Raw genomic sequence first — 23,593 nt, 5'->3', positions numbered from 1 at the left:
GAATCTAGAAGATCCTCCCCACCCCGATCCCCCAGCTATAAAGTGGTAATTTAGTGTATTTCATCTTAACAAGGGATTTAGAAATGCTACTTAGAAATGCTTTATAAATGCTATTTAGAAGTACAAGACAAAAAGGTCACAACGACACTTTCAAACTTGGTCACAAAACGTCTGATAGCTTGTGATTGCTGCCTACGGGGAGCAGACACCCACAGCCCAGGAGAACACGCCTGGCAGCCGAGTTGAAGGCAGTAGAGTCAAGAGAGAAACCTCCACTGTGGCTAGAGCGGTTCTGACAGCGACAGGAACTTCCGGGGTGGAGCCCGTCCATTGCCTCCCTATGGGGAATGTGGGCTTTCCGCACCGCGAGGCTTGGCTGCGATTTGGCTGCTACTTCCGTTATTTTGAGACGGTGCCTGAGTTTGGGGGTGGCCATGGCCAAGAGCAAGTTTGAGTACGTGCGGAATTTTGAGGTTCAGGACACATGCCTGCCGCACTGCTGGGTGGTGGTGCGGCTGGACGGCCGGAATTTCCACCGGTGAGCTGGAGGGGCGGGGGACCGCGTGGTGCGCCCGCACTTCCGGGAAGTGCGCCTTTCGTAGTTACCGGGGTAACGCGACAGCCAATGAGCACTCAGCATTGAGCGTCGCCTGAAGGACTTGCTAAGATCCGACTTTACTGGTTGAGATATTTTAAAGGAGCTGGGTACTGTAATTGATGAAAAACCCATGCTACTTTAGCTGAAACCAGTTTGCAAGAGCTTTGTGTGTGTGTGTGTGTGTGTGTGTGTGTGTGTGTGTGTGTGTGTGTGTATGTGTATGGGGTGGTGGTGTTATTTCTCGGTCCACTAATTAAACTTCAGCCACATGTGCGACCCTTTTGCTACTTTTGAGAGTTAAGAGGCCTGCATAAGCCTAACTGTGGTCAGGAGTTGATAGTATGTCCCTTTCTCAATGTCACCTTCATATTACATGGACTGACTGCACTAGATTGGGGACTTAATTTCGATAACGGGCTATGTTATTAGATATTACCATTATGTAGCTGTTTAAGTTCATAGAGCTATAGTAATGTTTATTGAGCACTTAGTAAGAGCATTTCGATCTCCTAATCAGTAATACAACCTGATAAGGTAATAGTGTTCTCAGTTCACCCAGAAAGGTGAAACTTCACAGAAAAGTGGGTTGGAGCCTAGCAGTTGTATCCCTTTTTGTCAGTTTGTCAAAGCAAGAAAGAAAAATTTGTTTGCTTGTTTTTTTGTATATGCCTATGCGTAAGTGTAGGGTCAACGTTGGGTGTCACCCCTCAGAGCTGTCCTCCTTGTCTTTCTTGAGACAGGGTCTCTCATGGAACTTCCTTGGAACTCACCAGATACTCTAGCCTGGTGGTCACCTAGCCCCAGGAATCCTGCCTGCACCTCTCCAGCACTGGGATGACAAGCAGGTGCCACCAAGCCCCCACCCTGTGTTTTTGTTTTGGGGCTAGAACTTGGTCCTGACAGTTTACCTACTGAGCTATCCCTCCATCTCTCTTAACTGCCTCTGTGGATGGTGTTGGTAATGACAGACTCTCCACCGCTTGTGCCCTTCTCTTTCCTCTGTGAAGGTTTGCCGAGGAGCACAACTTTGCCAAACCGAATGACAGTCGGGCCCTCCATCTCATGACCAAATGTGCCCAGACAGTAATGGAGGAGCTGGAGGACATTGTGATTGCATACGGCCAGAGTGACGAATACAGCTTTGTGTTCAGGAAAAGGAGCAATTGGTTCAAAAGAAGAGCCAGGTGAACTTCAAAACCAGTCTCCTCTAGGATGCTCTACCGTTGTCTGTTCCTCTGTTTCTCATGACGACAGCTGAGATCTTAAAGGTTGTGGGTGAGGCTGCATTTACAGAGTGCACATGTCCTAATTTGACTGTTTCCTTCCAATGAGATCTGAAAGTTCTTGTGTTGTGTATTTTCTTTTAAAGATGCTTTCTTTATCTAATTCTTCCCCTTCTGTATCCTGTCAATCCGGCCTCCAGACTGACCTACTGAATATTTAGACGATAAGCAGAGACTAGGAAAAATAGAGTATTGGTGATTTGTGGGTAGCATTGCAGGGTCACTCTTTCCAGGTATTAAAGAGTTATTTAAACTTTTTAACTAAGGAGATCCATCCTATATTGAATTTGGTAGTATATTGAAACTCTTTGGCAAATCAAATTATATGATGAATTGGTATGTTTTCAAAATAATGGTCCCCTTTCTTCCAAGACTTAAAACAATACCATACCCACAAAACAACAATAAGAAAATCTTGAATTATAAATGTATACCAAGTCTTATGGAGAAAAATTTGGTGTTAGTGAGCGTGCTGGCTAGTTTTTTGTCAGTTTAACATAAGCTAAAATTATCTGAGAGGCAGGAACCTCAATTAAGAAAAAGCCTTCATAAGATCAGGCTGCAGGCAAGACTTTGGGGCGTTTTCTAAATTAGTGATTGGTAAGGGAGGGCCCAGCCCATTGTGGGTGGTGCCCTTCCTGGGCTGGTGGTCCTGGGTTCTGTAAGAAAGCAGACTAAGCAAGCCATGGGAAGCAAGCCAGTAAGCAGCACCCCTCCATGGCCTCTGCATCAGCTTGTTCCTCCAGGATCCTGCTCTGTTTGAGTTCCTGTCTTGACTTCCTTCAGTACTGAAGAGTGATGGGAAAGTATAAGCTGAATAAACCCTTTCCTTCCCAACTTACTTTTGGTCATGGTGCTTCATCACAGGAATACTAATCCTAAGACAGTAAGTAGATTAAGTAGAGGTTGACCCCATTCAAAACATATTAAAAGTTTCTCTTAGCTGAATATATTTTATCTTCTAGCTGTCTGGGAGGTTTGTATAATCTCTCTGTTGTATCTGTAGGTCCAATCTTGGCATGGGATTAATACCAAATACTTTCTCTTTTCTCATTCCACCCAATGTGTCTTACAAGTAAGTTCATGACTCTCGTGGCCTCCCAGTTCGCCTCCAGTTTTGTGTTTTACTGGCGGGATTACTTTGAGGACCAGCCCCTTCGGTACCCCCCAGGGTTTGACGGAAGAGTCGTGCTGTATCCTAGCAACCAGACTTTGAAGGACTACCTCAGCTGGCGACAAGCAGACTGTAAGTTGTACCAAGTACACGGTTTGAATCAAATCTACCAAACTCGTACTTTAAAGCTGTGGGTCTCATACAAGTTTGCCTCATTAGTACATTGTTGGAGTAGAGTCAAGCATCTTTTAAAAATTGTTTGTTTGGTTTTTTTCCTTTCAATAGCCTTTCTTTATAGCCCAGGCTGACTTCCAATCCTACTCTATAGAGCCTGTGTTAGAGGATGTGTCCCACTACACCAAACTCTCACACACTCATTGGTTAACAATATTTGAAAAGTTAGGAGATTTTTATGGGAGAATTATCTATAGTTGTTTGCATATATGCATGGTTTGTATATTACTGCATGTGTACATGCATGTGCTTATGTGCACTTGCCTGTACAAGTGTTGCAGAGCCAGAGGAAGAAGTGGGCTGTCCTGCTCCATCACTTTGTTCTGTCTCATCCCCTGACTGAACCTGGAGCAAGTCTGGCAGCCGGCAAGCCCCAGAGATACTCTTAGAACAGCCTGGGGTTTCTGGGGTTCAGAGATCCTCTTAGAACAGCTCTGGGGTTTCTGGGGTTTCTGGGGTTCCAGGCGCACGTGGCTATGCCCAGCTTCTTACACGGGTGCTGGGACCCAGTCTCAGGTCCTCCAGTCTGCACAGCAAGAGCTCTTACCCATTTAGCCACTGTTTCTTCAGAAGGTAAGGCAGGCCTGCATTTCCACTCCATTCATGCAGAGCCTGTGTGATTGCAGCTCCCTTATTGGTTTGTGGCACACTCATGAAGTCATAAGCTGCACAGTCCCTGCCATTCCCCTGGAGTTACCTTGGCAACTGTTGCTAGGATGAACAGATTTGCATTAGGCATTACTGAGATGACCATGTGAAGTTGTTTTCAGGAAGTTAGTTTACGTGCCTATCCCTTTCCCTGTCTGTTCCCTGTGTAGGCAGACTGAGAAGCCACTAACTGTCTCTGAGATCCTTGTACTTTAAAGTGGAGAGAAGCTGGGATGTGATGTTCCTGGAAACATAAGTAGTCTATATGTAAAACAAAGTGATATACTATGATATACAATATTATACATTTATAAGAATAAGATCAGTACATATAAATGTTATTTTGTTTTCCTCACAGGTCACATCAATAATCTTTATAATACAGTTTTCTGGGCCCTTATCCAGCAGTCTGGACTAACGCCAGTCCAAGCCCAGCAGAGATTAAAGGTATAAAGATCCTACAACAGAAACACAGTTGAGGACATTTGCTCTGGTCACTCTTAGCATTTCTGGAATGTTCCCTTCGTTCCTTAGCTTCCTTTGCAGCTATGTTTGGAAAGGATATGAAGCTCTCAGCAGCAGAAGCTCGTGCCTTGCTTGGGGTCAGCAGAGTTGGTTATTACTTCTCCTGGGGCCACTCTGCCAGCGTGGTTACACTTGGCTGTGATTGCATCTTGGTTCCTCCCCTCTTTAGACAGTGCATGTGATTTTCTCTTTAGCCCTTGGTAATTCTCTTCCCTGTTAGACTCCTGTTATTAATCTCCCCGAATAAAGTGAGAGTCAGTGCTGACAGTCATCTAGCCCTATTCTGTGTATCTCTTCTTTAGGAAAGTTTAGGGTAATAGTTCTTACCTCCTAGGCTTATAGAAAGTACATGCCTTGATGTGTTCAAATACACGGAGAGGTCTGTGCTGAATAAGTACTGGCCTGCCTTCTTGGAGAACTCTGCTGCCTGTGGGATGACTAGTTCTTCAGTGAGGTGATGTCCTGAGACAGGTCCTGAGACAGTGTCTTCTACATCGTGATTACTAAGGTAGTCGTGGTCTTTACTGATAGTATCAATGGTGAAGGCTTACATATTAACACCAGTGGGAATGCCAGCAGCCATGTCCAGGTAGAACCAAACTCAGATTTTGCTTCCTTTTAGAAAAGTAAAGACAGATGGGCAAGTGGTAGCGCGCACCTATACTCCCAGCACTTGGGGGTCGGAGGTCGGGGGCACAGGCAGGCAGAACTCTGAGTTCAGGCAAGTGTAGTCTACACAGAGCGAGTTCCAGGACAGCCAGGGCTACATAGAGAAACAAAACAAAACAGTAGAGTAAAGATAGCCTTTGTCTATGTTTTCTACCCAGTAACGGAGATGACATTGTGATCAAGTAAGAAATATCAACACCGAGTCGATATGCACACAAAGTTGATCTTTCCTGTTAGCTCCTACTAATCCCACACAGTATGGGCAGTGCAGCCAGGGTTTACAGCAGAAGGGGATTTTATGGTGGCAGACACCTAGATTAGAATATTAGGGACTGGGGTGTGGCTCAGAAATAGAGTGATCTGAATGTTAATTAAAATGAAATTTATTAGTAATTAAGAGGAGCGCCGACAGTCCTTCCCCTTGGCGGTGGAAGGGAAGGTAAGAGACCTACTGAGATTTTTCTCTGTGTTTCCTCAGGGAACTCTGACGGCAGACAAGAATGAGATTCTGTTCTCTGAGTTCCACATCAACTACAACAATGAGCCACACATGTACAGGAAAGGGACAGTGCTGGTGTGGCAAAAGGTAAATGGTGGTCAGGTCATGGGAGCCCCAGTCCCTCCCTGGTTCTGTTTTCCCACCATCCCATGTGGGGCTACGGCACTGGTTACCTATATGCAATACATATAGTTTCCAAAAGAAGGCACTGTACAGGAATAGTTTGAATGCTCATCAGTCAGGAGTGGCCTGGAATCTCTTACAGCAGATGTAAATAGCATCCCAGAATTTTACATTTGTGCACTTGTTTTCTGTGTCCCCATACCAAATAAACCCTTTTAATGGGTAGTGTATAGAGCTGGAGAGACAGCCCAGCAGTTAAAACCACTTGCTCCTTTCCAGAGGACTTGGGTTCAGTTCCCAGCACCCACATGATGACTCACAACCATTTATAACTCCAGTCCCAGGAAGTCCAACGCTTCCTCCTGACCTCCTTGGGCACAGTGTGCATGTGGCACACCTATTTTGCATTCACAAAACATTAAAAACAACAACTTTTTCCTATGCTGGATGAAGCATGGGTTCATCCCTTCAGGACAGCTGACGTTCTTAGTGCTGAGAGATACCGTAAAACAGGCATGGGGGGGAACAGATCAGAGCCTCTGACTTTGAGCAATTTTATTAGATTTCCCAGAAATTCATACTTACCTTAATATTCTGGGATGTCTCTATATGTACGTAATTCCACCATTATTTTCTCAGCTGTCGGCCCATAGGTGTAATTATTTCTCTAAATTCATTTCTTTTCATGTTAGTATTTTATGAATGAGTGCTTTGAAGGATTAAAGGGCCCCTTGAGAGCCACAACGCATCCCACTGGCAGTCTCAGTTCTCTTATTACCCTTCTATTACACGTTTGTTATTAGTACAGCCTTGGGTACTTAATCCAGGCAGAGGAAAGTTACCTTTAGGTCTGTAGTTATTGCAAACTATAAAAAGAAATCTCTCCTTTGTTCCCAAACCCATTGTATTAGTGCCTCTGGAGAAACAGAGCAATAGGATGAATAGCAACATATATTTATATAAGTATATATCTATATATACTTATGTGTGTGTGTGTGTGTGTATATATATATATATATATATATATATATATATATATATATATAAAATCAACTTAGACTAAAATAGTAACAACAATTGTCTCTCACCTAGGAGGGTAAGAACCCATTAGTTGCCTTGTTCTTAGGCCTCAGCAATGGCAGACATCCCTCAGGGGCCGTGCCACACCAGATAGGCAGGGAACCCTGTACCTGCACAGTCCACCAGACTGACTAGCTCAGTAGTCCCAGTCTGGCACTGGAAACCTGCGAGGCTCCTGGGGTTGCTGGTCCCTAGTCAACAGTGGAAGCTGGTTCTGGTACTGGAAGACACTGTGCACACACCTTGAGTGGGTCTCCCCATATCAAGACAGTCTGGAAGATTCTTCAGTTGAGCCCTCCTATTCAGATGGTTCTAATTTGTGGCAAGGTGACATAAAAACCGACCATCACAATCACTTTTCAAAATACAGTAAAGTAACCTTTTCCCAAGACTTGTTGAAAATTTTGTGTTGCCAAAGGCCAACCCCAGGCCTCACATATGCTAGAGAGGAACTCTACCACAGATCTGCAGCCACAGCACTAACAGTGCTGGATGATTCTGTTAGTTTTTGAGACAGGGTTTCACTGTGTAACCCTGGCTGGCCTGAAACTCAGTGTTCAAAGGCTAGCCTTGAACCCACTAAAAATCTGCCAACCTCCCAAGTACTGGGAATAAAGGTGTGTGCTCCATGCCAGACTAAATGTATTTCTACTTAGAGAGATGGCGACCCTGCCATTACATAAAACACTAACGGTCAGTGGCATATCAACTAAAAAGGTGAATTTCTCCCATAATTCTCTTTACATCCCTGTTTCTCTCTCCCTTCCTCCCCACCACCACCACCACCCCAACATTGTCCCTGTTCTGTCTTTTGCCTATAGGTGGAAGAAGTCAGAACACAAGAAATTAGGCTGCCAGCAGAAATGGAAGGGGAAAAGAAGACCGTGGCTCGGACCAGAACCCGGGTGGTGGCCTTGAACTGTGATCTCATTGGGGATGCCTTCTGGAAGGAACACCCAGAGATTCTGGCAGAAGAAAACTGATCTTGCACTCTGCAGTTCTAGCATGCTTGATCACGCAGGGCTCCCCGAGTCTCCCCCCAACCCTAGGTGGCTCAAACATTCCTGGTCCCAAGAACACTGTAAGGAGGGACATGACTGGCGACGGGTGGAGACAGACGAAGGAGGGATGTATGGAGGTGGCGTATCTTGTTCTGCTTAAGCAGAATACCTTTAAAAAAAAAGAAAGAAAGAAAGAAAACGGTGTTAGAACATGACTTCTTTGGCTCTTTTCAAAATCATGGTCCTATTTTTATAAAGGAACTATTCATACTTTGCTGGAGGAGTCATTTTTAGCTGTGGTATAAGCCTTATAAAAAACTGTCACCTCTTTCCACCTCTGATAGAAGAGGAGCCCAAACTTTACCCTCACCCACTTAACTAGAGAACGCAGTGACTGAAAATTCCCACTCCTGACACCCAGTTGCTTGCACTTATCTTTTGGCGTGCAGTTAAATATGGGTTGCTGCCTGCACGATGCCTCCAGATTGAGAAATCCCAGGGAACACTCAAGACTCTGTGCCAGCTCCCAGGGTGGCAGCTTTGTCTGAACTGAACACAGGAGGAATGGTTTGGGGAACCTGTGCCATTCCAGGATTGATTTTTCTGGAATTGTTACCATAATCATTGTCATCTCTTACCGGCAACATAGTTTCCAGTCACTTAACTCACTTTAAGAAAAGGTATTTTAGGGAGGTATATGTGTGTACATATGGGAAATGTGTGTGTGTACATGTGTGTGTGCGTGAATGTGAATGAAGATAGAGAAGCAGCTACTTGTGTACGCTGGGATTACGTCACTGGCAAACTGACTTTGGGTTAGACTTCTGGACAATCACATTCAAACAGCCTCAATACAGTGAGAGCTGTACCACTTGAATTCAAGAGCACCAGAAGGCTGGTTACGGTGGTACAGCCTAATCCTAGCACTCAGGAGGCTGAGGCAGGAAGAGGAAATATTTGAAGCCAAACTGTATGACATGGCAAGGCTCTCAAAAAGGGGTAGAGTCGGGCTTGAGGTCACTGGTGATTGCAGAGGTTTTAAAATAGCTCCTCTCACCGATGGCAGGATGGGAACTGGCAAGGGGCAGAGAGTGGGGATGGAGGGCATTTGTCCGTGTTGAACTCTGGGGAAATCACGGTTCCCCTTGACCCTGTTTCATATCTTAGAGGGAAGAGTTTATTTGGCTCCATTAGGAATTAATTAAAAGACAGCCCGTGTCCTGCTGCTGCCTGGTCTTGCATTTGCAGGATTTTCAGCCAAGAAGAAAATATATTTTTGAAAGAGCAGCGTCTGGCCTCATCCCTCACTAATTGACACTCCATCTGCCGATGCCGGTTTTTTCCTTCCTATTCTCCCCACTCCTCAGGAAGAAGCAGTAGAGCTCATGTTTGGTAACTAATAAAATCTAAGAGCAAAAAAAAAAAAAAAAAAAAAGTATAATAAAGACTTCAGCTCCTTGGCCTACTTAATTGGTTCCTATAGAATGAGTCTAACTTGTGTATTTGTCTTTGAGAAAGCTAGGATGCATGTCCCCTCATAGCAGACATCCAGAGACCTCTGGGTACATTTTTTTAAAATGTTCATTTGAATGCTGAGTTTGAAAGTGCCAATGTAAGATACCCATGAGGATGTTTGAGACTCTGCAGTGAATTTTTTTTTTTTTTTTAAGCCCAAATGCTTCTGATACACAGCTATGAGCATTATTGCACTTTGGGCAAACAATTCCCTCAGCATATTGGAGAGGCAGTAAGATCGTTAGCTTCTGATGAGCAAATTTAACTTAATGGTAGGTTGATAGCATGTTATATCAAAATTGGACAAGTAGGACAAGACCCAAGTTTCACTGACAGCCGCTGGAGAAAGTGTGTGCTTTCGGATCCAGGGAAATCTCCCACTGGGCATGCCCTGAGAGTGTCATTGAATGGTGCTGTGTAGCTTGGAAGTTTTCACCCAGGCAGGGGATTTTTAAAGCAATAAACTGGGTTGAACACAAGTGTCATCAAGTACCATTACCTAACCGAAGCTTGCTCACAGTTGCGTGCTAAGTTTCATCTCTGTCTTAAAGATAGTCAAGTGTTCTTTTGGGCCACATTTTCAAATTTACAGAAAGTAAAGAAGACCCTAAAGCAGCTAGTGCAGGTTTAATGCTGGTTGATACTTAGAAAGGTGGTGGCAGTTAGGAGAATGACTTGTGTGGCCGGAGATGGCAAGAGGCAAGACAGCTATGCTGGATGAAGAGGGACTATCTCCAGGAGTCTCACTTTTCAAAGCATTCCTTTGGGGCTGAAGAGATGGCTATTCTTCCAGAATCCACATGGTAGCTCACCATGACCACAACTCAGGGTATCCAGCATTCTCTGGCCTCTGTGTGTATGTCTGATCGCTCATAGTGCACAGGCATACCTGCCGGCAAGCATGCACGTGAGGTATATCTTAAAGAGTTTTGCTGAACTAGAGCTAAAAAATAGTGTTGATTCTTTGGACTTTGCAGTAGTCAGGAAAACATCAACGAAGTCAGTTTTCTTTGATACCAAGGGTTCTTCAATCTTAGTGGGCAGGGAAAGGAAGTGAGGATGTAGTCACCCATCTTTTATAGCACTCAACCAGCTAATGTGCTCTCACTGTATACTCTGTACCCTTCCTGTCATATTTCAGATGACAATAAGAACCCAAAGAGGCTCAGTAATTTGAGCCCAGACAGGCTAGCCTGATCCACGCACGTCAGGAACATACTTAACAGGAATGAAAAATGGGGTATGTCTTGTCTTCCTGTCCTTTGCTTCCAGCTCAAGCCGGACAACAGAGAACATCCTGGGACTTTAAAATACTGCTCTCTGGGCCCACCCCCGAGTCTGGAGCATCACTCTAAGTTGTGAGGATCAGTGAGTTTTACTAAATAAATGGTTAATTTTTACTGCCTCCGGAATGTTGACTTTGTTTTCGAATAATGTGTCCCTAGTTGTATATTTTGTTGATGTTAGATCTCAAATTCAAGAGAGATAGTTAATGTCAATGGGAGAGGGAAACTAATAAACAGTATCTTTAGTAACAAAAAGGTCAGAGGACAGCCTCAACTTGTCTGCTGTCTGTGGAGGCGGAGCGAGACCTGGGCAGGTCACGCCTCTCGGCACGCCCCTGCCTTGTCACGCCCCCTGCAGCTCTCCAGAGCGAATCTACGCTGCCCCCTGGTGGCCGCGGCTGCGCAGTGCGTCCCCCTGAGCCGCGGCTGCGGCTGCGCAGTGCCGCCCTCTGGCGGCTCGGCTCCTTCCTCCCGCCCATCGGCTTCTGCTTGCGGGCCTTTCAAACATGGAGGAGCGCGAGTTGGGGGCGAGGTCGGCTCGCGCCGGCAGCCCAGCCAGCCCGCCCAGCCCGCGGCTGGACGTCAGCTCCTACAGCTTCGACCCGCTGCTGGCCTTGTACGCACCTCGCCTGCCGCCCATCCCCTACCCCAACGCGCCCTGCTTCAACAACGTGGCGGAGTACGAGAGCTTCCTGAAGGGCGGGCGCACCGGGCGCGGTCGGGCTCGGGGCACTGGGGAGCCGGCCTCGGCGGGAACCTCCACCGGAACCTCCACGGGAGCCGGGAGCTCGTCCAGGGCCCGTCGCCGCGCCGCGCCCACCCCGGATCCCGAGCGCATCCAGCGCCTGCGCCGGCTCATGGTGGCCAAGGAGGACACGGACGGCACGGCCGGAGCGCGACGCCAGGGCCCGGGGCGCAGCAAGAAGGCACCCCGCAATGTGCTCACGCGGATGCCTTGTGAGTGCTGTGGGGCGGCAGGGGCTTGTAAAGGGCGTCTGCGGGAGTCTCGAGGGCCGTGGGGGCGCGGGCATGGTCACCTGTGAGTCACAGAGGCTGTGCACGAGTTGAGGAACAGGGAGAGTGATGACCCACGGGGGTGGGGTGGGGAAGATCTGCACAGGCTATCATGTCCGGAGGAATGTCCCCCAGGTAGAGAGGAGCTGCAGAGGGGCTGCGGTAGTGATGAGGCTTACGGAGCGACTGTAGGGCTTGTGGACAGTTTGGGGGGGATGGGGCGAACATCAGAGGTCCGCAGAAATGATGAGAGGTCTTGGGGACCACTGCAGGGAGTTGAGATGTACAGAAGTTGTGTTGGAGCACAGCCAGTCTGAAGGTGTGTGGGATGTGAGGGTCAGGTGGAGAGTGAGGAGATGGATATGTTCACAAAATAGCACAAGAGACGTCTCCTATCCCAGCATGGGAATTGACAGCCCCGCCTGGGGGTGCCGTTTCCAAAAAAAAAAACAAAAAAAACGGCTGCAGGGACTTGATCGGCATGTGTTCACATTAAATCACTAGTGTTGGAGTGCCGCAGACACAGAATGCTACCAAAACACAGGTGCGGTTTTACAGCCATGGGGCAGGACTATCTGTCAGGCTCGGGTTGCTCTGTGTGCAGGTTGTTTTAAAATTCTAAAGGTGGAAATGGCACAAAAGAATTTCTTGCAGCTTCCTAATAGATCCGCAGGATGAACGAAGCCTTAAACAGCAAAGGTTCTAATGTGCTATTTAGATCTTGTTTAAATGGAATAAAAACAGCCTAGGGTTATATCAAATAGTTATGACATCTGCCCTGTGAACATAATGACCTACTTAGCCAGTCATAGCTTCTGTAGCCTGCTAATTAAATCGTTACAACGTTAAAGTGGCTTCTTTTGGAATAGAAGGTGTGAACTCAGTGAGAGATTTTGTTTTGTTATGTTCCTAGAAATTTGTTTATTACGAGAGAAAGACCCTGAAAAGCAGTGTACTGCTGCCGGAGCCTTTGTGGGTTGGCATATTGTACCAGATCCTCCCTGCCCAGCCAGGATTTCCCAGAGCTGGCTTGCACAGCGATAGCAGAAAGACAGAGCGTGCCTGGCTCTGGAACAAGCCGCTACAGTACTTTCTTTTTGCCTATGTGTGTTGCCACTGTTAGGTTATTGAATTGCACCCAAGTCTCAGAGTGTGACATTTATTCCTATTACCTCCTTGCTACCAAGATTTTCACGGGAAACACTTGAGAGCAGTTCTGGGTTTCCTGTGCTGTCAGAACTGCGAGAAGACCAGCTCCACCCAGCTCTCACGACTAAGTTCATTTCTGGAGTTAAGACCTCACAATGTTAGTCCTCATCACTGAAACCCTGAAGCAGATGGAGTGCCAGGAGAGATGGGTGGATACCGACAAGAACACCCTCCAGAAAGCAAGCAAGTGACTAAAGCACCAGAGTTAGGCTTGTTAAGGAGTTTCTCCAAGGGACACCTTTAGGATTTGAAGGAAGGGCATGAATGACAAAACAGTCTTCAAAACTCAAGTTATTCAGTACACTTTATGTATAGCAGAGGTTAGCCCTTCTCATAATGTATAGGCTTCACTTAAGTTTGAGCACTGGCATCTCTCATTTCTGACTGTTTTATTTTAGGCAAGTTACACCCTTGGGCCTGAATTTTCCAACGCGGTTAATGAAAGCAGTCATAGTGGCTGTTTGGCTCTTGTAAGGATTAAACTCATAAGCATTTGAAAACATTTAGGACAGTGGCATTCTCTAATTGGGAAGTTTTCATCAATATCCAAAGTGACTACTTTCTGTCCGTTGTTACAGCGGTGGTCATTATTCTTTCCAGGTTGACATAATTAAAGGTCAGGATACTCGTAGCTGCTTGGGCTGAGTGTTGGCTCAGCTGTTGACTAAGCAAATGACCTTGAACAAGCCACTCTGATGCCTTTGAGCCACTTTGTATTGTGCACTGATCATTGTGAGTGCCAGCAGGACCTAGCCTTCCCTGACAGTACTCCGCGTAGGCCTTGTTAGGTAAAGCTCACTAGAGAGGAAAGTTAACGTTGTGGTAGGTCTTTGTTGTAAGCATTCCTTTTTATTTTGTTTTATTTCTATTAATTAATTAGTTTACATCCTGACTGCAGTTTCCCCTCTGTCTTAGTTAGGGTTTTACTGCTGTGAACAGACACCATGACCAAGGCAACTCTTATAAAGACAACATTTCATTGGGGCTGCCTTACAGGTTTAGAGGTTCAGTCCATTATCACCAAGGCTGGAACATGGCAGCATCCAGGCAGGCACGGTGCAGGAGGAGCTGAGAGTTCTACGTCTTCATTTGAAGGCTGCTAGCAGAATACTGGCTTCCAGGAAGCTAAGATGAGGGTCTTAAAGCCCATACCCATTGTGCCACACATACTTCAAAAAAGGCCACACCTACTCGAGCAGGGCTATACCTTCTAATCGTGCCACTTCCTGGGCCAAGCAGATACAAACCACCACACCCTCCCTCCTCTCCTCCTGGTCCTCTTCCATCCCTCTTCCCTTTCTCTTCAGAAAAGGGGGGGCCTCCCATGAGTATCAGCCAGACTTGGCATATCAAGTTGCAGTAAGGCGAAGTGCATCCTCTCCTATGGAGGCTAGAAGAGGCAGCCCAGTAGGGGGAAAGGGTTCCAAAGGCAGGCAACGGGGTCACAGACAGCCCCTGCTCGAGATGTTAGGAGTCCCGTGTGAAGACCAAGATGCACAACTGTTACATATGTACAGAGGGCCTACGTCAGTTCCATGCAGGCTCCCTGGTTGGCAGTTAAGTCTCTGTGAGCCCCTGTGGGCTCAGATTGATTTGGAGCCCTTGTTAGTATTTTGTTTCCCTTTTTAAATGACTGAAGTTGTGAACACATGAGCATTTCAGTCTCTTTAATTGGCAGCTCTCAGACCCTTCCCAGAATCCTTCTGTAGTCCACACTGCCCAGGCAGGGGATTGGCTAGATAGTGGTGCTGTGAAGGACCTTGTTGCTATTCCTGGGATCCCCACTAGGGACGATGGTGAGTGCTGCCCTTTTTGCTCCAGCACCACCTTCTCAGAAACTCTGGTTAATCAACCAGCCCATCCACAGCTGGGCTCTTTCCTCAGCAACTGTGGCTTTTAGGGCCTCATGTCTGCCCAGAACTTTGTTTCGGACACTTGGGGCATGCTACCCAGGTTGTTGTCAGTCTGGTCACAGAACTCTCTGTAGCTATTGTGCCGTATTGTTTGATACGGTCTCACTTCTCTTCTGGAGGCCATCGTACTGACAACTGCCACCTTGGCAGGCTGCGCTTCAACCCTACAACGTCACCCTGTGGCTCCAGGAGACACCACTTTCACTGTACAACCTCTCTGGATGATCCCATTAGGGGCATGAAGATCACCTCCTCTCCTCATGACAGCCAGAAGTGTACCCAGCAAACCCGCGCTCACTGTGTGACCGAGTGCGGTCAGCAGACTGTGGTCCTTGCTAGGGACACAGCCCTAGCTCTACTCTACTCCTCCGTGGTACCCTCTTCTGCTGGAGCACTCGGCCTCAGTGAGTCCTCACCTGAAAGGCTTCACTGAGTGTGGTCTTCATCTTGGGTAGAGCAGGCAGACCTGGTAACGTGCCGAGCAGACGACTTCAAGAGGATGCTAGCTAGCCGCAGGCACACCCAGCAGGAGCTAGCTGGTTCCAGAGAGCGGTTAGGAACAGAAGTTGTACAGGCTGAGACTGAGGAACTGAAGGAATGCAGAGATGACAGTCTGTGGATGGAGAAGGGCAGCCAAGAGCTATGAGGTGGAGGAGTTGTGGAGAGCAAGGGTTATTAGAGCTGGCTGTGGGGGAATGGTCGGATAGGAGAGCAAGGTCCTGGCACCTTAAGCATGGAGTTGCTGAACTATGGATCTGTCTGTTCATGGTTTTCATTTGAATACAGGCAGAGAACAACCCTCAGCAAAAGTACCTGTGTGTTAAGGTGTAGTGTGAGTACCTGTGTGTTAAGGTGTAGTGTGAGTACCTGTGGGTTAAGGTGTAGTGTGAGTACCTGTGGGTTAAGGTGTAGTGTGAGTACCTGTGGGTTAAGGTGTAGTGTGATGTAAACAGAAGGATGGAGTCAAAGGGAGCTCACCAGGGGCCTGGCTCTGACAGAACCTGGGGGGGCGGTAAAGAGGCAGATGTTGTAGTTGGTGAAGGGAGCCAGGGGACCTGAAATACGCCAATCATCAAGTAAGATTCTGGGTGCATTGTGCTTCAGAGATAGAGAATACTGGGAAGGTGTCATTCTTGCCTGAACTTCTCGCTGACTGCAAACGGAGAGGGCAGAGCTCATCTGGAGTTGGATAGATGTGTCTCAGGATTAGTGGCAATAGAAGAAGGGATTTTGGAAGAACTTTCTTCAAAATAATGCATTTTTCCATACTAATTTTAAAGCGTCTGCTTCATATCCATTTGGAGTTTGCCATGGAAATGGCTGGTAATGTCTTAGAACAGGAGGCTCACTTTGCCCTGACAGCTTGTTTTTATAGGCGGTGCTAGTGTTCTGCTGGGACCACTTATAGAGAGAAGTGAATGCTCCCTAGAACTGCAGCTTGTTGAATCATTGGAAGAAGAAAAATCAAAAGAACATTACAGATGTAAGAATTAAGATACCCGAATTGCCATTTGCTTAGTTATGTGTGCTTGCTCCTCTGTTTTCGGAAGGTGCAGGCCCCTCATTTTGTTCAGCTTAGAAAGGGGACTTCCACTTTGTGGAAGAGACAGTGCATGTTTGTGTGCGAAGGATCTACCAAGGCATTGTGATGAGCTTCAGTAAATTGAATTATAGAGACCTATTCCCAAATGTGATCTAGAAGGTTACTAGTTCAATTCTGCTTTACAAATGAAGAAGCTTAAACTTGCAAGGTTTAAGTCACTTGCTGAGTTACCCTGAGTAAGGCTCTGAATGCTGCTTACATACCTAGTGTTAGGACACATACACACACACACACACACACATACACACACACACCAAGGGTTCGAAGCCCTTATCAGAAGACAAGTTGATGGACAGCAGTGTTCTCTGTCCCTTTCTTACATTTTTGGATATGAGCTTAGCCAGCCCCTCTGCTTCCTTCTAAGGCCACTATTTCTGATATTTGCCTCCAACTGTACCGTGTAACCTAATTTCCAACATGATATAAACTCCCACTTTCACTTGTTGAGTCATTTTTCTCCCAAGAGGATTTGCCTTCATTTGTCATGGTTTTCATTTTTACACCAACTCATGAATGAAGAAATCAGTTATCTAAACTGAAGTACAAGTGCATGTGTAATACCACTAGCAATAATGAAATCAAGGTTTTTAAAAAGTGCATTGGGGTTCTTTGGTTTGTGTGTTTGTTTTTAATTACTAGAACCAGCAGCACATGGAAGATAAATTGACATGAAGTAAGGAAAGTCTATCATTGCGCCAAGCTCTACAAAAGAAGCTCTGAACATAAAAATGGAATCTTTCCTGTGGATCATCCCTTCCTGGTGTGCTCACACTGCTGTGTTCACAAGATGCTTTTTAGGGCCCTCAGCAGCCAGACACTCAGTATATGCGCCTCACACCAGCAGGCCCATTTCCTCCCGGTGTGAAGATGCACACTGAAATACAGTAACTCCAGGGGCTCCCCCAAGTGCGCATCAAAAGGCCATTCTACAACAGTAACAAATGTTGATCCATAGTGCCATGATGAAACCTAGTATTATATACGATAAGTTGAAAAATATTTTTTAAAGATTTATTTATTTTATGTATATGAGTACACTGTAGTTGTCTTCAGACACACCAGAAGAGGGCATTAGATCCCATTATAAATGGTTGTGAGCCACCATGTGGTTGCTGGGAATTGAACTCAGGACCTCTGGGGAGCAGTCAGTGCTCTTAACTGCTGAGCCATCTCTCCAGTCCCAAAAATACAATTTTTAAAATTTAAAAAATATATAATTAAATGGACTAATTCATCCTAAAGGCAGCTATAGCAACATATTGATTAAAATAAAGTAAATAACATTATAAATACTGAAATAACTTTTATAGTTTGTGCCTCTGCCTCCAAAGTACTGGGATTAAAAGCATGTGCCACCACATCAGAGTACAACTTTAAAACTTTTACAGAACATAATATAAAATTACCCAAATGAACAATTCTCTAAAGCCATAGAAATAACTATAACGGTTCCATTTCTTAAATGTTCATTTTTGTTTGTTTGATTGTTTATGGGGTTTTTTTTGTTTTTGTTTTTGAGACAGAGTTTCTCGGTAAAGTTCTAGCTGTTCTAGAACGCGCTCTGTAGACCAGGCTGGCCTGAACTCAGATATCTGCCTGCCTCTGACTTCTGACTCCTAGAATTAAAGGTGTGTGCTACCAAGCTCTGCTTAAAGTATGATTTTATTTTATTTTATTTTCCCCTCCCTGTTTTTATTTTAATGAATAATATATTTAGTTCCCTAAATAGCCATTTTCTCTGAGAGGCTAGCATAGATTTAGAAGCAATGTAAGGCATACTTTATTCTCCTCAACATAGGAACAGGGCTTTTGGTTCCTGAAAAGGTTGACCCAGGAATGCAGCTCACCAGAATTATACTGAACAATGCAGGACTGAGAACCAGCTACTGGCGCGTGCATGCCCCTTTATTTTTTATTTATTCATTTATTTGCCTGCAGACATTTTTTAAAAATAATGGTACATCTTAGAATCACTGTCCTCATCAAGCAGAGTAGACATTTATAGATGGTGAATGATTTCGATTTGAGTCACACATGGCGGCTTCTCTGTAGTCTGTTGGAGTCTGGCATCCTTTCCGAGGGCGTTGGCTGTGTTCAGCCTGCACCCGTGGAGCTCCTTGGTGGTGGAGATGAGGGTTCCTTGGGTGTGCCGGGTGTGCTGGGAGGCCCTGGCGACCCTGCCAGAGAGGCTGGTGTCATCCAGTGCTGACCAAGGCCTCCACTTGTTTCAGTGCATGAAGGTAGCCCTCTGGGTGAACTTCACCGCTGCATCCGAGAGGGAGTCAAGGTGAACGTTCACATCCGCACCTTCAAGGGACTTCGCGGTGTCTGCACTGGCTTCCTCGTTGCCTTCGACAAATTCTGGAATATGGTAACAAACCTTTTTAAAAATCTCCTGTGTGTCTAACGGGCCTAAGTAACCTTGTTAAGCAAAGCCCTAGGAAGAATTTCTCAGAATTATACTTTATGCACCTGACAATCACCACTGACAAGAGCCTCTCTGCTTGTCTCCCTTAAAGCAAGGGTGCTCGACCTGGGCAGTTGGACGTTTCCCTTCTCCCAGGAACACAGGACAGTGTATGGAGATTGTGACTATTTGTCAGTCGTCACATCTGAGAGATGCTGGAGTGCTGCTTAGATGGGTTCCATTGCTATAAGGAGACAAGATGACCACAGCAACTCTTACAGAGGAAACATTCAGTTGGGGGCCGACTTACAGTTTCAGAGGTTCAGTCTATTACTGTCATGGTGGGAAGCATGGTGGCCTGCAGGTAGACATGGTGCTACAGAAGGAGCTGAGAGTCCTACATCTTGATCCACAGGCAGAAGGAGACTGTGTGCCACACTGGACATGGCTTGAACACATATGACCTCAGAGCCTGCCTCCATAGTGACACTCTTCCTTCAACAAAGCCACATCTCCTAATAGTGTCACTCCCTATGGCTAAGGATTCAAACACATGAGTCTGTAGGGGCCATTCCTATTCAAACCCCCACAACATCAGTGGGGCCAATTTCAGAAATAATGACTTAAACACATCCATATAGTGGAAAATAATCTGCCTTCCTCAGCTTCTACCTGATTAAATGCCAAACATCACCTTGAGCTGTTTTTTAAAATACAGATGTGGGTTGAAGTCTGATAGCAGGTAAGATAGCCTCCCTCCTCCAATCAAAGAGCTCTCCTGTCCTACGTGCCCATAGTGCCAAGGCTGACAAATCTTAAAGAATACTTATGTCTTCCTTTAGTAATTTAGACAGGCTGCCTACCAGCCATTCTTTTGTTTGTTTGTTTTTGATTGAGACACAGTTTCTCTGTGAGGCCCTGGCTGTCCTGGAACTGTGTAGGCCAGGCTATAGACAGTCTCACTGTGTACTCCTGATGGGACTCACTGTGTAGGCCAGGCTGTAGACAGTCCCACTGTGTACTCCTGATGGGACTCACTGTGTAGGCCAGGCTGTAGACAGTCCCACTGTGTACTCCTGTTGGGACTCACTGTGTAGGCCAGGCTGTAGACAGTCTCACTGTGTACTCCTGATGGGACTCACTGTGTAGGCCAGGCTGTAGACAGTCCCACTGTGTACTCCTGTTGGGACTCACTGTGTAGATCAGGCTGTAGACAGTCTCACTGTGTACTCCTGATGGGACTCACTGTGTAGNTGGGACTCACTGTGTAGATCAGGCTGTAGACAGTCTCACTGTGTACTCCTGATGGGACTCACTGTGTAGGCCAGGCTGCTCTAGAATTCAGAGATACACCTTCCTCTGCCTTCTGAGTGGTGGAATTAAAGATGTGTGCCACCATGCCTGACAGCCATTGATTTGTTCCTGTGTGGGACACCTGAGTTCAGTGTGACTGCTGGTCTCCTGGACATCTGGCTTGAAACCCTCTTAATTGTTATGGAATTTGGATCCTAGGGGCATTTCCTCTGAACTTCTTTCCTCATTTCTAAAAGTAGGATAACACACTGTGATGATTTTTTGTTGAAAAGAGACAAGTTTCTCTCTCAGGATTTGTGGACAGGATCTCACTCTACATTCTGGAACCCATTATGCTGCCTAGACTAGCATCCTGTCATCCTGTCTCAGTCTCCTGCCTGAGATTAGAGGGTGAACCATCAGACCTGGCCCTGGGAGGAGAGAATTAAAGAGTATATTTATTGACAGTAGTGGTCAGAGTTACCGTGTCTCTAGATTTTAGGGTGAGTTTACATTCTTAAGAGCAGCTCCATTGCAGTGTCATTGATCCTGAGAGTTCCTGTGGGGCTCACTTCACTCTGGTGAACCCCAAGCTGACTGAGACTGAGGCTAAAGGAGCAGCTATGCTTCTAGTGTGTACACGGTTTGCAGCTGCCCTGCAGCAGAATCACCCGAGATTTCTGTTGAACAGCACATGTGGGACTCTCTAATCTTGAGGCTCATGAAATGGCTCAAGCAGGTAAAGTCGCCGGCCACCAAGCCTGATGACAGGATTTGATCCCCAGACCCCACTGTAGAAAGTAAGAGCTGAGTCCCATTGACCTCTGTGCCCAAGTGATAGCACGAGTGTAGGGTAAAAAGTCTGAACTCACCAATCTCTGAGTTTGAGCCGCCACCAATCCCTGGGCTCACCCTAAGCTCAGGGTTGGAAATCCCACCAGTCTCCACCCTGGAGAACTGCCCCCAGGAAACCCCATATAAGTCTGCCTTATAGGGTAAAAGGTCTGAGCCTACTTCCAGGTTAGAAAACCCACCAATCCCTGGGCTTGGCTTGAAATTCTACCAATCCTCATCCTGGAAAGCTTCACCCTGGAAAATTCCGCCCACCAAGAAACCTTACTATATAAAGCCTGCCTCCTGCTCAGTTCTCAGCTGCTTCTCGCCCAAGCACAGGTAGCCACCCTTCTGTGTGTCTGCCAGTATGTCTCATGTGAGATTGTTGTGTGGTGTGACTTTGTGACATTCCTTGGCTCCTGCCTGTCAGGTTACCTTTCCCCTCAGTTGCAACACAATGTGCATTGTGCACAGTCTCCCTGAATACACACAAATTAAAAAAAAAAAGTCAGCAGTGTGCTACTGTACACGTTTAATCCCAGCACGTAAGAGGCAGAAGCAGGTGGATCTCAGTGAGTTCCAGGTCAGCTTGGTTTACATAGAGAGTTCCGCCAGCCATGTCTATGTAAGGAGATCCTCTCTCAAAGCAGGGAATGAGGGAGAGGGAGGTACAGGTAGAGGGGGAGAGAAAGGAAGACCCAAACCAAAGTAACAAACTCAAAACCTCACTTAAAAAAAAAGAGCAGCCTTGTGTTTGAATTTTAATAAGCTTCCTGCATGTTTATGTGCACTGAAATTTTAGAACATCTACTGTGGTGTTGCAAAGACCTAGCCATTGTTAAAGAAGCTCATTTCATCTACTAGGAGGAGCTTGGAAATCCTAGGCAGCTGGCGTCAGACCTTACTTCCTTCTTGTGTCCAGGCTGTGGAGTTCACCTGCTTGGCTCTGCTCTAATTACATAGCCCTCTGCCCTTTTGCAAAGCCTCTATAAATAATGCTTGTTTTTCCTTTTCTCCCCTTTGGGCTCTTCCTGTAGGCCCTCACTGATGTGGATGAGACCTACCGTAAACCTGTCTTAGGAAAAGCATACGAACGGGATTCTTCGCTGACTCTCACTAGGGTAGGCAGCTCCCCCCCACCTCCTGCGTCCCCATCCTGCCTTGTAGCATAGAAGCCATGATCATAAGCCCACTGCCTTTATCAGAGTCCGAGCCCCTCACTCACACTCCCAGCAGATCTCGAAAGCACCTGCTTCTTACCTATGTATATGAGCCACAGGTTGCCTCTTCGAAGGCTTTAATGCCTTTCAGCTCTGTAGCACAGAGATAAGGGCACCTTTTATCTTGCCATCATTATCTGAATTATGTCCAGAAGTTAGAAAGTGACTGCTGCCTTTTAAAAAATGTTAGTGCAAGGCATTCACAAGATGTCCCTAAGGAATCTAACCTCGTCGCATGTTGACAGAGTTACATTGTAGGCGTTACCATGGCTGATAGTGGTCACTGCTTCCCTCGTAGCTATTTGATCGGCTGAAACTTCAAGACTCCTCCAAAAAGGAAGCGGATTCCAAATCTGCAGTTGAGGACTCCACCCTGTCTCGATACTCCCAGACGTCTACCTGGAAGGTGGCTTCGGTATGGGGACGAGGGGACACTGACCGGAGCTCACACAGGCGCTCCCGCTCCGTCCCTTCTTCCTTGCAGGCATCTGCAAGGGAGGAGTCCAGGTCTGAGCTGTCAGGGAGGACTACACGGACAGAAGGGTCCAGTGTGGGAGGTACCTTCTCCAGGGCCAACACCCTTTCACGGGGCCAGTCCCGGAAGAAAAAGCGAAAGCCCAAGGTGGATTACCAGCAGGTATTCACTCGGCACATAAATCAGATTTTCATTCGAGGCGAGAATGTCCTGCTGGTCCATCTGGCACAGTGAGCAGCTCAGCCCACTTGACCTTTGGGTTTTAGAAATAAAGTGCATGAACTGTTCTATGCTATATCCTAGTCTCCCACACAGTGTGAGTCGAGCTGAGTCCCGCTGGCCCTGCCCATGCAGAGCACAGAGCTGGCTCACCCTCTGGAAGGACAGGTCAGCAGGACTAACCAGGCAGCAGCCACTCACAGGACAGGCTCTGACGGGCTGTCACTGGCTGCTCAAGTCTCCAGTGTAAGTGCTTCGCTTTGACTTAGGGTCATAGTACAAGGGAAATCCACTCCATGGAAACCTCAGAAAGGCCTGAGAAGGAATAATTTCATTTCGAAAAGCTAGTGCTCTGAGCACGGCGAGTTTGATCTCAAGATGATCGTGTTTGAGCAATGTAAATTGCCCACGATCCTGCACCCATATCTTGGAACTTACCTTTGTTCTACATCATTCCCTCTTGTTCAAGAAATGAAATTTCTTAATCCTTGAATATTAGTAAGGTCGAGGAAAGTTACCAGCTTGTGGAGGAGTGAAGCTCAGCTAGGTGGTTGCTCAGAGCTGCCTGTGGTCCCCTCTGCTCTGACCCCCTCTTCCTGTGGGAAGCTTGTCCTCCCCTCACCAGAGGTGGCCTCTGCACACGGCACACCAGACGGGGCTGTGCCACACTCGTGGTGGCTTGCTGTCCTCTCAACTCCTGTGGCATGGTGCTAGTGCATGTGACCTGTGCTGTTGTCACCCCATGTGTTGTGTGTGACCTGTCCTCATGTGCCCTTGGTGTCTGACTTCAGAGAGTTCTGCATGAACTCAGTAATACACATCTCTCACACG

General features: G+C 46.6%; 2 protein-coding genes across 3 annotated transcripts; both read left to right on the top strand.

Moving 5' to 3' along the window:
• The first annotated feature begins 324 nt into the window (after positions 1 to 324).
• Positions 325 to 9,142, top strand: Thg1l (tRNA-histidine guanylyltransferase 1 like). Of its 2 annotated transcripts, XM_021213056.2 has the most exons (7): positions 468 to 538; positions 1,339 to 1,443; positions 1,606 to 1,782; positions 2,958 to 3,127; positions 4,236 to 4,324; positions 5,550 to 5,657; positions 7,595 to 9,142. In XM_021213056.2, exons 2-7 carry the CDS (start codon positions 1,433 to 1,435, stop codon positions 7,754 to 7,756), a joined length of 717 nt encoding a protein of 238 aa, XP_021068715.1. In that variant the 5' UTR covers positions 468 to 538; positions 1,339 to 1,432; the 3' UTR covers positions 7,757 to 9,142. The 2 variants fall into 2 exon arrangements, with proteins under 2 accessions (XP_021068714.1, XP_021068715.1); XM_021213055.1 differs by lacking the exon at positions 1,339 to 1,443 and having other exon boundaries at positions 325 to 538; positions 7,595 to 8,048.
• Positions 9,143 to 11,076: 1,934 nt separating this feature from the next.
• On the top strand, positions 11,077 to 22,838 carry Lsm11 (LSM11, U7 small nuclear RNA associated). The gene is made up of 4 exons (XM_021213327.1): positions 11,077 to 11,532; positions 18,546 to 18,685; positions 21,886 to 21,969; positions 22,367 to 22,838. The coding sequence occupies exons 1-4, from the start codon at positions 11,082 to 11,084 to the stop codon at positions 22,775 to 22,777; spliced, it is 1,086 nt and encodes a 361-aa protein (XP_021068986.1). The 5' UTR covers positions 11,077 to 11,081; the 3' UTR covers positions 22,778 to 22,838.
• Positions 22,839 to 23,593: the final 755 nt, after the last annotated feature.

This window comes from Mus pahari, chromosome 14, assembly GCF_900095145.1.
Source record: "Mus pahari chromosome 14, PAHARI_EIJ_v1.1, whole genome shotgun sequence".
In the NCBI taxonomy this organism is placed as follows: Eukaryota; Metazoa; Chordata; class Mammalia; order Rodentia; family Muridae; genus Mus; species Mus pahari.
Note: the sequence above shows the minus strand (reverse complement) of the source record. Positions and strands in the feature narration are given on the sequence as shown.